General features: G+C 32.3%; 3 protein-coding genes across 3 annotated transcripts; all 3 read left to right on the top strand.

Moving 5' to 3' along the window:
* The first annotated feature begins 660 nt into the window (after positions 1-660).
* LOC119631647 (pH-sensitive chloride channel 2) lies at positions 661-9,823 on the top strand. Its single transcript, XM_038024042.1, has 7 exons — positions 661-809; positions 7,044-7,171; positions 7,252-7,656; positions 7,745-7,903; positions 8,490-8,645; positions 8,719-9,086; positions 9,596-9,823. The coding sequence occupies exons 1-7, from the start codon at positions 733-735 to the stop codon at positions 9,821-9,823; spliced, it is 1,521 nt and encodes a 506-aa protein (XP_037879970.1). The 5' UTR covers positions 661-732.
* Positions 9,824-10,416: 593 nt separating this feature from the next.
* On the top strand, positions 10,417-11,208 carry LOC119632636 (cytochrome b-c1 complex subunit 8). The gene is made up of 3 exons (XM_038025639.1): positions 10,417-10,516; positions 10,778-10,957; positions 11,015-11,208. Exons 2-3 carry the CDS (start codon positions 10,783-10,785, stop codon positions 11,107-11,109), a joined length of 270 nt encoding a protein of 89 aa, XP_037881567.1. The 5' UTR covers positions 10,417-10,516; positions 10,778-10,782; the 3' UTR covers positions 11,110-11,208.
* A 114-nt stretch (positions 11,209-11,322) lies between these two features.
* On the top strand, positions 11,323-13,437 carry LOC119632637. Its single transcript, XM_038025640.1, has one exon. It carries the CDS (start codon positions 11,958-11,960, stop codon positions 12,123-12,125), a length of 168 nt encoding a protein of 55 aa, XP_037881568.1. The 5' UTR covers positions 11,323-11,957; the 3' UTR covers positions 12,126-13,437.
* Positions 13,438-16,099: the final 2,662 nt, after the last annotated feature.

Below are 16,099 nucleotides of genomic sequence, written 5' to 3'. Positions count from 1 at the left end.
TCACAGGAATTGCGCGAGAGTATGCATCTATCTATCTATCTATGTCTGTTATTATTATTATTATTATTATTATTGCTGCTAACAAAGTCGAGTAAGCTTAAGGTTTGCAAAACGGTCGAACAGGGTTTTCTGAGCGTGGCAATACGCTCTATACGACTCATAACGAATTATGACAATAAAAATAACATCAGAGTCAGTGTAAACACCGCCAGCCACTACATTTATAGCAAAGAACTTAGTTAAAATACGTATGGATTCATATGTATGTATCAAGAATTTAATAAAAAAATTATTTATACACTTACGAACTTACTTACATACGTACGTACATACTTCTTTCAGTATCTTGAAACAATAAAATTGAAAGAATACACCAGAAGTACTTTTAGTTTAAAGTAAGTATTTCGGATGCCAACAATAGCCGCATAATAATAATTGGAGAGTGAAAAAAAGAAAGAAAAAATAAGATAACAGATCCCGTAAAAATTAATAACAATTTAACCGAAATTGATATAATAAACATAATAAATAATAGTTCATATATATTTAAATATATATATATATATATATATATATATATATATTTGAATCTACAACGCGGAAACAAACAGTGAAAAGTTGATATTGAAAAAGCAAAAACAAAAGGAAAACACGAAAATAAAAACAAAAAAAAAAAAAGAAAAGAAAAACAATTGATCGCCAATCTTGATCGTTTACCAATGACAAGTGACAATGCTTCGTTTTATGCACTTTAATAGATCCAAGGCAATTTTTCTAACGCTTCTCATCCTGACAATCAAGTGTCGAACGTGAGTAAATTTTGCATCCGTTCATTTCCATATGTGCCGTGCTCTTACGTGAAAACTCTTTTTCCGACTTTTTTCTCCCCTAGAGATAAAGTAAACGGTTTATTATTATTATTATTATTTTTTTTTTTTACTTTTTTTTATCAAAACACTTGTAAACAGACACTTATGCATGCATATGAATATGTATACACGTGTATACAAGCATTTAACTACATATTTAATACGATCTCTCTCGAGTATCGAAATGTCCGTTACATGTGAAAAGAAACTCTATCTATAGTCTATATATAGCATTGCAGGCGATATTTATTTTGTTTAGTTAACTTCTTGATTTTGATTCTTCACATCGTTCAAACCTTGCTTGGGCAAGTTTTTTTTCCCCAATTTACCAAAGAATGCTTCGAATGATGGAAGTGTTGTGTTGTGTGATGGTTGTAAGCCGTGCAAACCATTGTGTTTTAAAATATAACGCGTGACTATAATCTTTTCGCCCTTTTCAAAACATCAGATTTCAATAGCACACCAAAGCTATACCCCCCGTATTTGCCGTTATATCCCCTTTACCATCTATCTGTGGGAATATATCCGCATTACAACTGAAAGATTTGTTTTAATTTTTAATTTAATTTATTCATACAATTGGAAGACTTCACCTAATCACAATACGAGTTAAAAAAAAAATGTGTGAAAACGTTAGGCAATTAATGGAAACATGCATCTACCGATTAGTCATCAAAGTCCGAATAATAGGCTTTAACTATTAGTTTAGGTATCACGCGGGCAACGCAAGGGCGACTAAGACGACTAATCTTAATGAATGCAAGAGAATCCGATAAGGAAATAAGACTGTAAACCTCATATAGATTGCTAAGTGGATTGGGTAAATTTAATAAAACGAAAGTCCCTTGTCGAACGGACGGTCGCGTTAAAATTAATCGCACTTAACAAAAACGGCAAGTCAATGGTACCATTAATCAGTTTCCTCATAAAATACAATCAATACTACGTTTCTTGAGTAACGGCAAGGATATAAGTAGCATAGTCGTGTTTTTAGGCGGAGGGAGGAGGACGTTTAGATCGCAACACAAATTTCTTAGAGCAAACAACAAATACTGCTTCTGCAAAGATTCAATGGAATTCACATGGCAATGATACGACCGAAACGTATTCCAATGCTTGGCGCACTAGGGTGACGTATAATCTCCTCATAATATACGGGTCGTCAAATTTCCTCGACTAGCGTTTGATAAAGTCTAGAACTGATTTAGTTTTATTCGCAGAGTGTCCAATATGGAAATTGAATTGAAGTTCAAGGTCAAGAATTGAGATCCATGCTCTTCCGCCTAACTGAGTCTATAAACTAACCCGTTGCGAACCAGTTCTCCGCTTCGAAATTGATAGCTTCTTATATTTCGTTCCATCGGTTTAACCATCACGTTACCAAATTATTTACGCCGGCTTAGAGGAGAGATAATTGAGTTTCCGAATTAACCAGTGAATTAACAGTCTGATGTCGTCTGCGTACATTAGGATATGGGGCCAAATTCAATAGCTAAGCGGAAATCATTGATGTATAGAATAAACGGATTTGGTCTCACAACAAAGTTTGAAAGGAACAATTTACATAATAACAGGTTAATAGGTTAATTATATCAAGGGCCTTGCTTAAATCGGTGTAGATCTCTGTGCTTTATATCTATAGACTATCAAATTGAGATTCTTCTCAGCTTTGTAATCAAACTAAATTTCGTATATGAAATAATCGGGGTAGGACTTTGCCTTAGTATTCATTTATCAAATAATTTTTGCAATTTTTTCAAAGCGGTCTCTGCTTATACTTTATTTTCCTTCTTCACAACATGCAACACACACAAACGTATAGACGCATAAACTAAACGGGTTTTCCAATCACAATGAATAGCGAAAATATCCTCATTTATATGGATGGGTCCTTTGGTTCGGGGCGGGCAATTACTCTCGATAATCCGAATATATAAAATTATTTTTAAACTTCATGTTGCCTCGTTTTGGACATACTTAAGTAGTAAGAGCAGCCGGGCCATGATTTATTAAGTGCGTTGCTTGTGAGAGAAATGCTTTGGATACGTGACAGCGTTCTTCTTATCATCATATTTGAAAGTGCACTCGCAATCACTCGAATTTACTCTAAGCAACGTTCAGGTTTTTTACTTCGATGGTCTTATTTCCAATTCAAATTTTTTTTTTGAACAAATTCTCGCTTAAGAAGCGCCTTTCAAATAAACAATATTTAATGAAATCGAAAATTTCTTTAGAAGAATTTAGATCTAGATTTAGATATACGCCTCGCATTGATCAACATTAAAACATAGGCGAAGATGAAAGTTGTTGTATAATTTTACGAAAGAAAATTAATTTTTTCTTATTTATCCCTATTTTGGTTTTGCCTTCCTCCTCCTATGTTTGCATTCAATGCAGCGATATTCTCTGCTCTCTTGTAGCAGACATATTTCTCATCTCTTTTTATCTAGACTCCTAGTAAAAATTTATGCTTCCGGAAATGGGGAAACTCCACACAATTAGTTTCCTCTTTCATGCTCAGTTGTAAGCAAACAGTGTAAAACACTGTTTGATTTCGTTATGAATAACGAGGCCATTTATTATCATTGTCGCATCTTTAGAATTGCGTTTATCTGAATTTGACTTGTAACACTGCATTCTGCACTGCACTCATTCTATTTTAATTCGATTGACACTCTCTGTCAACCGTTGAACAATACAAAATCAATTCATATTTTGAAAATTGAAAATTGTTTCTTAGAATCGTTAGAATATATATTATACTGTTCAACATACCAAAAAAAAAAAAAAAAATATAAAAATAAATAATATATTATACTATTCTTAAAACGGTGATCTGGTAATGGTCGATATAGCCGGCGGTGTTAAAACAAAGAAAAAAGATCAATGAAACAATGCCGTTTGAATAATGGATTGAATGAGAACGAATATCTGGATAAGAGTAAGCGTCTAAACGAAAGGTTTCCATCATATCGGTCCAGTTGTTCAGCTTTAAGGGGCATTTGTTCCATCTGCCCGTCGGTTCTTTCGGACAGTTAAGCAAATATTTCGATTCAAGAATAAGGCGTAAGGGGATGGTTTTTTCCACCATTTTTTTTTTTGTATTTTGCTAAGGCCTTATACGCTTGCCGTGTAGGAGGATTATTTTTTGGAATCGCACCCTTTGCAGATGTTATTACATTTTTTGCTGGCATCCACTCTTGGACTAATCCTGACGAACGTAATTTTATTAAGGTTTCATCAGTTGTTCCTTCAACATGATTTTCTTTATTTTCGTTCGTTAACATTGTACATTTTATGATATATAGAAAGTGAGTTCCGTGCTAGCAATAAAAATTATTTCTGTATTGCGTCTGCCGCAATCTTCTTCGCACTGCAAACAGCTTTGAGGCTTACAATAATATACGCCTGTTTAATAATGTTTAACAACAAAAACATTTATTTTTTTTCTTTTTTTGGATTGTTGGTTGGAGATGGACTAAGCCAATAAATTTTTGGCTTATATATCCAGATAATAAAATGTCGTAATTGTGATCCGAAATATGTATGAAACGTGACAAAAACAAGAGCGGCCGTAATAACTGTAGAATAGTCTCATGTTATGGCAACAAAAAACGCCTGCTTACTTAATATGAGGAACAATCAGACCAATCTAAGTATAGTGATGACTGTACCAAAATCTGACTTTCTTTCTTACCATCGCCATTCATCGAAGCGCAAATTTGAGAACTTGCAAAGACTTGTTGAACGATATTTCTGCTTTTTTTTGCATTGCTATAAGCGATAAATTAAGCGATAAAATTGTTTAGTAAATGCATTTAAAATTTTACAAATAATTATTACTTGAAAGGATGAAATAGATTTAGATCGTGAGTAAATGATTTAAATTACGTTACGTATAATGTATAATGTAATGAATATGATATAGGAAAGAGAAAGCAAAGCACTTAAGATATATGTTTCGATTTCCGATGACATTACGTATATCATATCTCCCATTCATTGTCATTCTTAAGCCATTTCATGTATATTCACATCTTCACATTCATATATGTTATTAAATAATAAGAGAGATAATATAATATCGCCAATAGGCCAAAATCTAATTAACAAACGCATACAGACTTGCAAACATATATGTGTGAAAAGCGTGAACGTAAAATGCGATTCCGTGCGTATAAAAATCTAAATGTTGTTCGTTTCGTTGTAAACATACAGACATACGCGTATTCATAAATGAACAAATATTTACATTTATTGCGTTTATACTCAGTATTTGCAAAGCACATATATTGTCACCCGGCAATGTTGGCATATAAGCAACAGGGACACGTTACATATATATATATATATATATATCAATTTTGTACGCACAAATTTTGAAAATCATTTGCACAACTATTTTAAATTTCGAATATATGTGTTTATGTGCATGTGCATGTGTACGTATAAATTATTTTGCATGACGTATAAGTGTTGTTGTTGCAAAATGCATATGAATATTAATCATACGTCACCGCTATTACTGTTTGTTTACTGTTTTTCTTTTCTTTTTTTTTATTTATTTATTTATTTTTTTTTTCATTATCATTATTATATAAAATATAAGATAAAGTTCTCCACACACCTTAGGGACTTAGATATAAAAATACTTTAAAAAAAACAAATTAAAGAAAAAAAAAAAATAAATAAATAAAAAAATAAAAATAAAATGAAAACTTAAAACTAATAGGTTAGATAAATTTATTAGTCAACAGTAGAAGCTAAAGGCAAATGCATTTTTTTCTTTTTTTTTTTTTTTTTTTGTTACCAATGAACCTAAAGGTTCACGGTATATACCAAATGTCAAAACACTCGGATCTCGTGCATATAGCTTTGTATTTTCCCGATAATCGCATAGAGTCACACATTGCACGCAATATAGTTAAGAAATTCAATTTTTTTTCATATTAGATGGAATTGATTCATTCATCCGACAATATCAAATTCTCCGTCGGATATTAGTAAACAATCTAACGGTGTGAAGTAAAAAAGCAAATATAAAGATGTCATAGCTACGATATTCAGCGACGATGAACTATTTATTCTTATTATTATTATTATTATGTATGGAAATGTATTTTTAAAATTTATTATAATCGATAATACAAAGGAATTGAATAAAGCCGACAAAGCGAATTGCAGAGATTTTGCTAAATATCACATATGACAGCGAAACTTTGTCAGGAAATGGATAAGATTTTTATTATATCATTATTATTGAATGATGAGTTGAAGAACATATACTCTGTGTAGCGGGAAAAAAGCACTTGTTTAAAGAGCTCATTTTCTTCCAATTAAAGTCTCTTTGATGCGTTAACTTTCACCGAATCAAAAAGCATTGATAAGTAAAGCGTTCATACGATGTTTTCTTCTTTTTTTTTTGTTCTAAAACGTCAGAGCGTTTTCAATAAGAAGAGATTTTAGGTGATTATAAATTTTCATATCTTTATTAATTTTATGATCAAATATTAGTCGACATAATTTTTTTTTTTTTTTTTTTTTTTTTTTTTTTGCGCATTAACGAATAAAACGAAAGTCATCCCATGAACTTTGTCCAACATCGTATGGCAAAATGTTTTTTTTCTTTTTTTTTGCCCATTATTAAAACATGCGAATCAAATGTTTTTAGCGTCACTGCTCGGTACTATTAGAAGCCCAAAAATGGCAAGAGACGATACAAAGTTATGGTATAGTTCGACAAATTGAAGTTGATAGTCTTTACGGTTTATTGATTGATGATGAACAAAAATTCCATAATTATTGACACGCCCACAATTAAAGAAAATCTGCATTTCTTAAGCAATCGACAAAAATTCCATAATTATTGACACGCCCACAATTAAAGAAAATCTGCTTTTCTTAAGCAATCGACTTTTGCGACATTTGATGGCGTCCGCAATATTTACACTTTCAATATTTAGAAATTCTTCGCGATAATCTTATATCCAATCATTACACCGCAAAATTTTTAATCAGATCAAGTCCGCCGTCGAACTTCCTCCTAAATATTTTCAAAGCTAATAAATATACATAGAAAAAAACAAACGCCATTTAAATTATATTCTGTTTTTATGTTATGCGATTTAATTAAAAAAAAAAAAAGTTATGATATCAAATTTTTATACGTTGTAGGGCGCTGGCAGCAATAGAATTTGACGAAGAATGTCCATCACTGACGAATGCGTCCAGCCTGCAACAGAGTCAATTAATACAAAGATTAACTCATGTATGTCGCTACGATCGTTTAGAACGGCCTATAGGTAAGTAAAAGATAGATATCCGGTTATCCGGAAAAATTTACAATGTTAAACTGAGCGATTGATTACAAGGATTATTGCAGAGTACAGTGAAACGGGCGAAAGATTGCCAGTGAAAGTCAAAGCCCGAATTTATATCTACTATATGCAGAATCTCAATTCGGATTTACTGCAATTTAAAATGCAAGCCCTGTTGCAGCTTAGTTTTCTTGACAGTCGTCTCGCGTATCAACAATATGCACCCGCTCGGAAGGAAAATATTTTGGGACAAAAGCATTTAAGCGAGAGACTTTGGTTGCCCCATATATTTTTTGCCAATGAAAGAGAGTCCGGCATCTTGGGTACAGATGAAAAAGATGTACTTACTTCAATCTCACCGGAAGGTAGAATCATAATATCAACACGTCTTCAAGCCACACTTTATTGCTGGATGAATTTTAAAAAATTCCCCTTCGACGAACAATTTTGTTCGACCATTCTGGAAAGCTGTGAGTTCTTTAGCTTCCTACCGCTTCCTGCCGCTTGCCGACTATATGACAATAATCAAATTTTCAATTTATTCATTGTTTTTAATAGGGATGTACAACACCACCGAATTGGTCCTCGAATGGGAGGAAAATTCTCCGATATCATTTAATCCAGACTTACGTTTAACAGAATATAATATGCAACGATTTTGGATAAACGAAACCGCGGTCAACTCGGACGGCGTCAATTTACGTCATGGCGCATTTAGTCAGTTCGGTTTATTCTTAAATCATTTGCAATAAAATTATTATTATTATTATTATTGTTGTTCGTTCGGTAGATGTTTGAATAATGTTTATATAAAAAAATTGAGATCGAAAGAACGTTTCTCCATATGGCTTGCAGTGAAGTATCGCTATTCAGTGTCCATTTTCTTATGTCCGTCATAGTTTTAACCGGTCGCTAATGATAAATGAAGCTGGATATTCGAAACACGATCTTTTCATATCGCTTACCTATATTCGGATAATTTCGGATTGTTGTTTGAAAAATTACACCTTCATATGCAGAATTGCCAAAGGCAAATTTTCTATTCATTTATATGACAAATGGTTGTAAATGCATACAATGTGTTGAGGAAACCTATGTGAAAGGGAACCCAATGATTATATCCTTCAGACATTTGGATTCAAATGATGGATAAAAATCTATCAATCTATCAATAAGAATTATTTCAAATATTACAGTTTTTACAATCATACAAAAAAAATGAAAACAGGATAATATTATTATATAGATAAAATTTTATATATGTAGATGTAAACAATATCCTGTTTACTTTATTCATGCTTAGGTGGGAATTATAGTTCGCTAAGCTTTACTATGAACTTAAATCGTGAAATTGGATTTTATCTCATGGACTATTTCTTACCTTCAATGATGATTGTCGCCATATCGTGGGTATCTTTTTGGTTGCAAGCGGATGCATCGCCCCCACGAATTATGTTAGGTAAATATAATAATATATTTGCCTATTATATCATTGTCTGCACATAAAAATTGATGAAAATAACCTTTTACAGGCACTAGTACTATGTTATCGTTTATCACATTATCTTCATCGCAAAGTAAAACACTACCAAAAGTCAGTTACATTAAAGTGTCCGAAGTTTGGTTTTTAGGCTGTACATTTTTTATATTCGGTAGCTTGGTCGAATTCGCCTTTGTCAATACAATTTGGCGGCGAAAAGAAAATATTGAATTGAAAAAAGTCAACAGTAAATATATTATAAAATCTACACTTACTCCACGACCATCGCGTCGTCAAATGGGCTTAAACAATCAGTCAAGAACGCGCTCATGCTCGAGTTTGGATAACATTGTGTCTAGTTCGGAAAGTGTCGCCAATGGCAACACTAATCAATCTTTCAACAATTATTTAACAGTACATGTAAGTAGAAGAAAAAAAAAAACTTTATATCGACTTTCGAGATAATTCTTGAATGCACAGCATCTCAAAACCCTTTCTGCAACTAATGACATTACATTTGATCGAACGTAAACGAAATGTATTGAAATTTTGCTTTCTTAAGCTTAATTCATGGCCATCAATTAAATTTCCGAAAGTGAAAGTTTATTTTGGGTAATTATGTTTTTGGAAAATAAAAGAATAATCTGAGTTCCATGGTCGACGTCAAAAAAATGGTCGGAATGTCACGACATTTTCAAACGTTTCCTCTGTCTAAAAAGCGTTTGGACTCGTCAATACGTCACACGAACGTATTGAGTGACATATTGTTATTGAGTGTTGGTTAGGTTTAAATTCTTTAAAGACTCTCTTCAACGGAATCATCATAAAATTGTTGATTTATATCTTTGTTAGTTAAAATTTTAAAAATATATTTCCTACTTTCATCTATACATATGTCAATTGTTAATAATTTTCAAAACTTTTTCAAGAATCTTCCTATTATCACCACACAATCGGTAGACGATACCTCGGAGCATATCATCAATCTGGACAATAAAGACTCCAATGGCTTGAATTCCGGTGGCGAAAATACAACATTTACAACAATGACGCCACAAGAGATTGCTATGTGGATTGATCGCCGTTCACGTTTTTTGTTTCCCGTTACTTTTTTGGCGTTTAATGCCCTCTATTGGACATTCGTGTATTGTTTTTGAATGAATTAGTTTTTATTTCATACATATATATCTATTTATGTGTTTGCCTTATTTTGTAAGTTGAGTGATTGATAAAAATTGAATTGAATAAAAATTATTTAAGTCGTGCCTATTGCATTTATAAACTCAGATCTAAAATCGTCGAAAATTACGTGGTCGCTCAACAGCTTGCTGATGAGTTCCAACGAGTAGACTCGGACAGGTTAATCGTTTTCACAGTGAAATTTCGCAAACTGCTTTCAAACAAATTTACTCTTAAAGAATTATCTCCATATACTGTAAGTGAGGTGACGGTGGGATTTTGCTCTTTCGAAGATAAAGAATCGGAATGTATTGGAAACAAAACATAAATAAACTATGATACATCATACGTTCGTATAGTGAAAGAAAATCTAATCATATGAGCAGTTTCAAATAAAAGTTATTATATGTCTATAGATATATACATATCGAACGGGTGCTATAGATTTCAGACCTATTATTGAAATACAGACAAAATTACATAGCATAAATATTCAAAATACTGCTTCTAAAATCAACATCTCGGTAATGTCGCGTAAAAACAATCGTCAAGTTATGGCAACGTTGACAGAAATGGCATATTAAAGAGAAAGTGAAAAAAAGGCTAAGATCTGTGATAATAATATTGGCATCGAAAGATTGCAATTGGATTTTTGTTTGATTGAAATCAAGGTAAAGTTGAGTATGTCATAATAAGATCAAGTACAAAATGCAAATATAAATATAGAATAAAATATAATAAAAGTTCTTCGAGCGTTGTACAGTTAGGGCCTAACGCAGCAACCTAACGTAGAAATTATTTAACATATTACATAATACTATCTTCAGCTAAATGTTCATATTTACTGTTTGCATTTTTATACAAATCCTTTTAAATCTGTTGTCATGAAACAGGAGCAACAAAAAAGTTTTAATGCACTTTATTTAATGTAGAGAAAATGCGTCTAACTTCTATCCTGAACGGTCAACATTTTGGCAATCTTGCCAAAGTGCACGGTATTGTCACCTATAAACTTTCACCGTTTGAGCAGCGAGCCTTTGCTGGAGCCATCAAAAATGGTCTACCGAATGTATTCCGTCGCCTTCGGTCCAATGTTTTTATCGTGGTACCACGTAAGTTGTGTAACTTTATCAGAATTGCATTAGAAATCTAAATAATTCTGCTTATAGCATTTGTTGTCGGATATCTTATTTACAATATGGTGGAGGCACGACATCATCACTTAATGCGTAAAAATCCCGCAGAATTTGCTAACGATGAATAAATGAATTACAAAAAAATATCGGTTTGTAATAGTTAATTGTATACGAAATAAATATAATTTCGCTGGATTTATTAGCAAAGTGTAGGCAAAATAAATAAATAATTATTTAAAAATCTTTAGATATATAAACGCATACAGGTTACAACAAATTGGAAGAAAATAATATAATTTTTTTAAGTCACTTGGCTCGCGCTAATTTGTGGTCTATTTTGAACTACGTACATCGTCGAAAGTAGAGTTTCATTCATCTAATTTTAAATATTTAAAAGTTTCTTATTTTAGGGCTGGATTAGCCGAGTTCCGCGTTTTAGATGTTTCTAACTGATTTAACCCTTAATGTTTTTGGTACGCTAACTATATTTGAATTGAAGCGTTGGAATTATATTTCAAACACTTTCGGCAATGAACGTTAGTAGGTCACGTAACGTCACATTGATGCGATGCTGTTTGGCTGAACTGGTGTGTTTAGTTTCCTATATGTTTCCTATTTTCGTTTCATTTCAAAGAAATTCTACTTTTACGATACGAAAAAAGCTATTTAAATGTCCTATTGCTTTATGAAGAATGGGAAAATATCCAATTATAAAATTTCATCGCTTTAGAAATCAAACAGATATGACCTCACCACAACCGCTTTCATCTATATATATGTATTAGGTAATTACTTTAAAATTATGATACCCACAAAATATTAGCGATTGAGAAAAACGTCGATCTGGTAACACTTGAATTGAAATATTTTATATTACGGTATGATTCATTATCTTTGAGTTGTGTTAGAAAAGCAAAGTTGTGAAAAGAATTCAATCTATTGTTTTATTTAACAATTTATTACATATAATAATCTGATGGAAAATTGTTGTGGCGGAGAATTACGAAGTGAGTCGCCAGTTAGAATGCTGAACGCCATCATCGACTCCAAGATTATAAGTGTTGAAGTTTTCACAGCAGCTGTGGGTATTTTGTTTTTGGTGGTTTTGCTTAAGAACAAATTTTGTAATTTTTGCGGGACTTGACAGGAGGGAGCTCTCGGTTACTCGTTTATTGGAATTATGTGTTATATGAATATTAATGTACATTCAGAAATTAGAAAGATACTTTTTATTATAGTCTTAATATATACTTTAGGATACATACTATTGTGAATCCATATAGAAATTTTGTAAATAAAGTCGAAACTACTAATAATATAATTATATGCATACGTACATATTATCTGTATATAATGAGCTATTGCTAATTTTATTGTATTTGTTCCGTTAATGGTAAGCATTACGCTAAAAAATATATGACATTTAATCGTGGATTTAAGGGCCAGAAACAATTAGATAATATGTGGAAATTTTTTTTAATACTGTAAAATTCACATAACATCATAATATTCTGCAACTCCATTTATATCTGCATTGAAGTGTTTTGATATGTTTTATAAAAAAATGACTAGTGAGGAATAAATAATGTCTGCGCGAAGTATATGGACAGCGTCGGACAAATAGGTAGAGCGGCAGATTTCAATCGAATCAAAAGCTAATTCTGAATCTATAGCTATAACAAACGGTGGCTTTATTTTAAATCGCATTTGGCGTTGCATGCGTACCCATAAACTTAATATTAAAAGCATTGCTCTAATCTTTTTTTTTATTTTTTAAAAATATATATTGAAAATCGGTTATAAGATCGTTTAAAGTCGACCACTCAAAAAAAATTGTATCATTAGAGAACGTGAAGTGAGCATGAAGCTACAACTGTTATTCAGAGTAAAGGCATGCTAGAATTACGCACAGCTCGACAAATATAGATCTGGATTTAACGCGACTACATGGTGATGATGAACAGTATTCTAAAGACAAACATGGAAGACCAACCAAATTTATAATCCCACCGAGCACAGAGAAGTTATAAACCTTGTATATATTATATATTAAAGTCATCCTGCTGAAGCAGCAAAGGAGAATTACTGGGCTTTTATATTGGAGGCAGTAAGTTTATTCAGATATGCACCTAGAAGAACTTGAGGTCTATTCTGAATACATCTTTAAAAATCTTTGTATATATGATGCATCACTTTCATATAATATTTCCCAATATTTGCCATATTTGGCTTCTACCGGAAATATATGTGATGCAAGCAATCGAAATGTGAACCGAATGTTTTAAATCAAAAAAAAAGGGAGAAAAGGTTTTTTTATATTAATATAAATAAAATAAATTGGTAACATTGTTGGTGCGGCAATTTTTCCATTCGTAACTTCTTCATCTCAGTGGTTGCGCTGATCATAACCCTGTAGAATTTGTTTATTATTATTATAGCTCGCCACCGCATATGTCATGTGCATAAGGACGCCTCTATGAACATAAAAAGAAATTATTTATTAGCTTGTAAAGAACGCAATACATGGAAATTTGGTTAATCAGAAAAAGAAAGCAAAGCGAAAGAACTATAAAATGCACGATAATGTTATGGATATTATTAAACAAGAAATTTTTATTAGGTTGAAACCGAATCTTGTGTACCTGCCGCCGTCCTATTTCATCGTACCACAAGTTGATAAGGTGAAATAAAATTGGCATTCCATACTATTATTAGAAATTTTAGACAAATTGATTTATATACAATATATATATATAATTTCGTATGATGGGCCTGGTCGTCTATTTCATTTTTGAGATAAATAATTTATATAATCAGTACAATTTTCTTGCCACTCCATACTTTAATAAGTAAAAGTGAACTAACGTAACTTTTGGAACTTCTTAATAACAAGAGGGCGTGTTCGGTTGTTTCTAATCATTTTCAAGATTTCGTCCGAATTTCTTGTTTAAAATTTCACTACTTTTCATCTATTTTTCTCTAAAAGAACAGAAAGCTCGACTTTGTTGTCATTAAGGTTTACTTTTTACGAAAACTTTATATAAGGTGGGGCAACCTGAATATACCTATGTAATCTAAATTTTTTATAGTTAATTTTTATGCTCAATTGCTATCATGGATCTATTATCATCCTATAAAATTTTTTTCTCATTAAAAAGGCTTTTAGGGCAAAATGGTTATGCCCGAAAAATCATATACAAATTTTTAACAATTATTACTCAGCAATTTTTTGTGGGGAAACTTTGAAAATTACGCTTTTACAAAATAGAATGGTATGTGGAGAGTGGCGGTATTTGTCCCCAAAACTGATCCAATTCAATCTATTTTCAATTGCGTTCGTTCGTTGGGTCAAAAAAGGCCCCATTACATGGTCAGACAGACAGACAGACCGACAAACAGAATATGATTCTGAGTCGTTCATGTCTTAAAGCTTTTTTCCATCTTTTGTGGAGGCGAAAAAAAGTCATGTCCACTTTATACCGCAGATTATTCGTCAAGAAAAAGGTTCATGACCTTTTCCATAATAGAAGGATTTAGGCGCAACTTTGACAATATTAACCAATTGAAGTATACAATAGCGTGTGCGAAAGGATACAGTCCGTAGATAATTAAAAAAGAAAAACAAATGGAAAGTAATTGTGTTTGGAAAGTGAGTCGAAATTCCATTCAAAACTCTCAATATTTCGATCTTATAGACCACAGTTTCACGGTTCACACGGTGGTCGGCCGGTTGCTGATAAAGTGAATAAAATTTTTCAAAGAAATGGAAGGAAACCATCTGGATAAAGTTGAGTACAAAGAGAATCTCGATATTCGGGCACAACATGAATTAATAGTGAAAACGCAATGGGCCGAATTTCCGACGCAATGTAAACGCAATCGAATCGTTTTCAAAAAGACTGATTGGTGGGCCATTCCGCAAGCGTAATATGTGAGAGAGACTGTGCCTGGACGGACTTCGTGCACGATCACGTTTTGTGTTTGCTGGGATTAGAAGCAAATCGTGCCAGACGATTCTTTCTGCTGGCCCATGTCAATAAATAACATTAGTAAAGTACGCAATTGAAATAAATCATCACGAAATGATAGTCTTTCGTCATGACAACGCTGGACGATGTTTGTCTTATAGGGGTAACCTGGGCGTGGAACTTATGATGTATCCTGTCCGATTACTATATGTTTTCATCGCTCTGCATTCTCGAAATCTGACTTTAAAAGTATACTGTGAGAATCATTGTGCGACCAGAAATCTCTACGGTCCCAAATCTCAATCGCACAACAGAAATGCCAATAGTTTACCTTGGTTTATATAAATGCAAAAAAAAAAAAAAAATTTTTTTTAATTTTTATTAAAAAAAAAGGCCACGAATCACGAATTTTTCATGGAACTAATATGATATCTTGAGCCGACGAAATTAGTGCATGGTATTCCTACGCGTAGATCGAAAAAAAAAAAACTTGAACTTATCATGACAATGAGCTTCAAGTGAAGTAAGTAGATTGTAATTAATTGATCAGATTTTCGGAAAATGTAAATTTTTTTGAAAGCAAAACAAAACCGTCTCTCGTCGATCGCGATCATTTAAAAATCACTTTCTTAACGACCTCTCGAAGAGATGTAAGCCCACTCGAAATATTGTTGATATAAAGACAAGCGAGAAAGTTAAACAATAATAAATATCGCGAGTCAGTTTATAAATTTATTTGAAATGCGTATAAAAGTATTTGAAATGAGGCCATCGTTTGCGATAAGTATGGAGAGAGCAAAGATTATAACGAATGTGCGCACCCGCGTATTGTTGCAATGTTTTCTTTTCTGCTTGTATATCTATACCCTACACGATGCGGCGGCAATTGTATATATTATTACGTTTATACGAAAATGGACTAACTCTCAGTCACTTTTTCATAAACCATAAATCGTTTCGAAATTATTTCTTTAAATCCTCATATAAAGGAATTCATTCTTATGAGTGATAAATCTTGAAGTTGAAGTTTGATGAAAATTTTACTAATAATCAAAGTGCTATGTGTAGCTGGTTTAGCTGGTTTATATATATATATATATATATATTTTTTTTTTTTTTTTTTCACCCAAACGACAGCATTAAGAATGTG

The sequence above is a fragment of the Glossina fuscipes genome, unplaced genomic scaffold, assembly GCF_014805625.2.
Source record: "Glossina fuscipes isolate IAEA_lab_2018 unplaced genomic scaffold, Yale_Gfus_2 1, whole genome shotgun sequence".
Classification (NCBI taxonomy): domain Eukaryota; kingdom Metazoa; phylum Arthropoda; class Insecta; order Diptera; family Glossinidae; genus Glossina; species Glossina fuscipes.
Note: the sequence above shows the minus strand (reverse complement) of the source record. Positions and strands in the feature narration are given on the sequence as shown.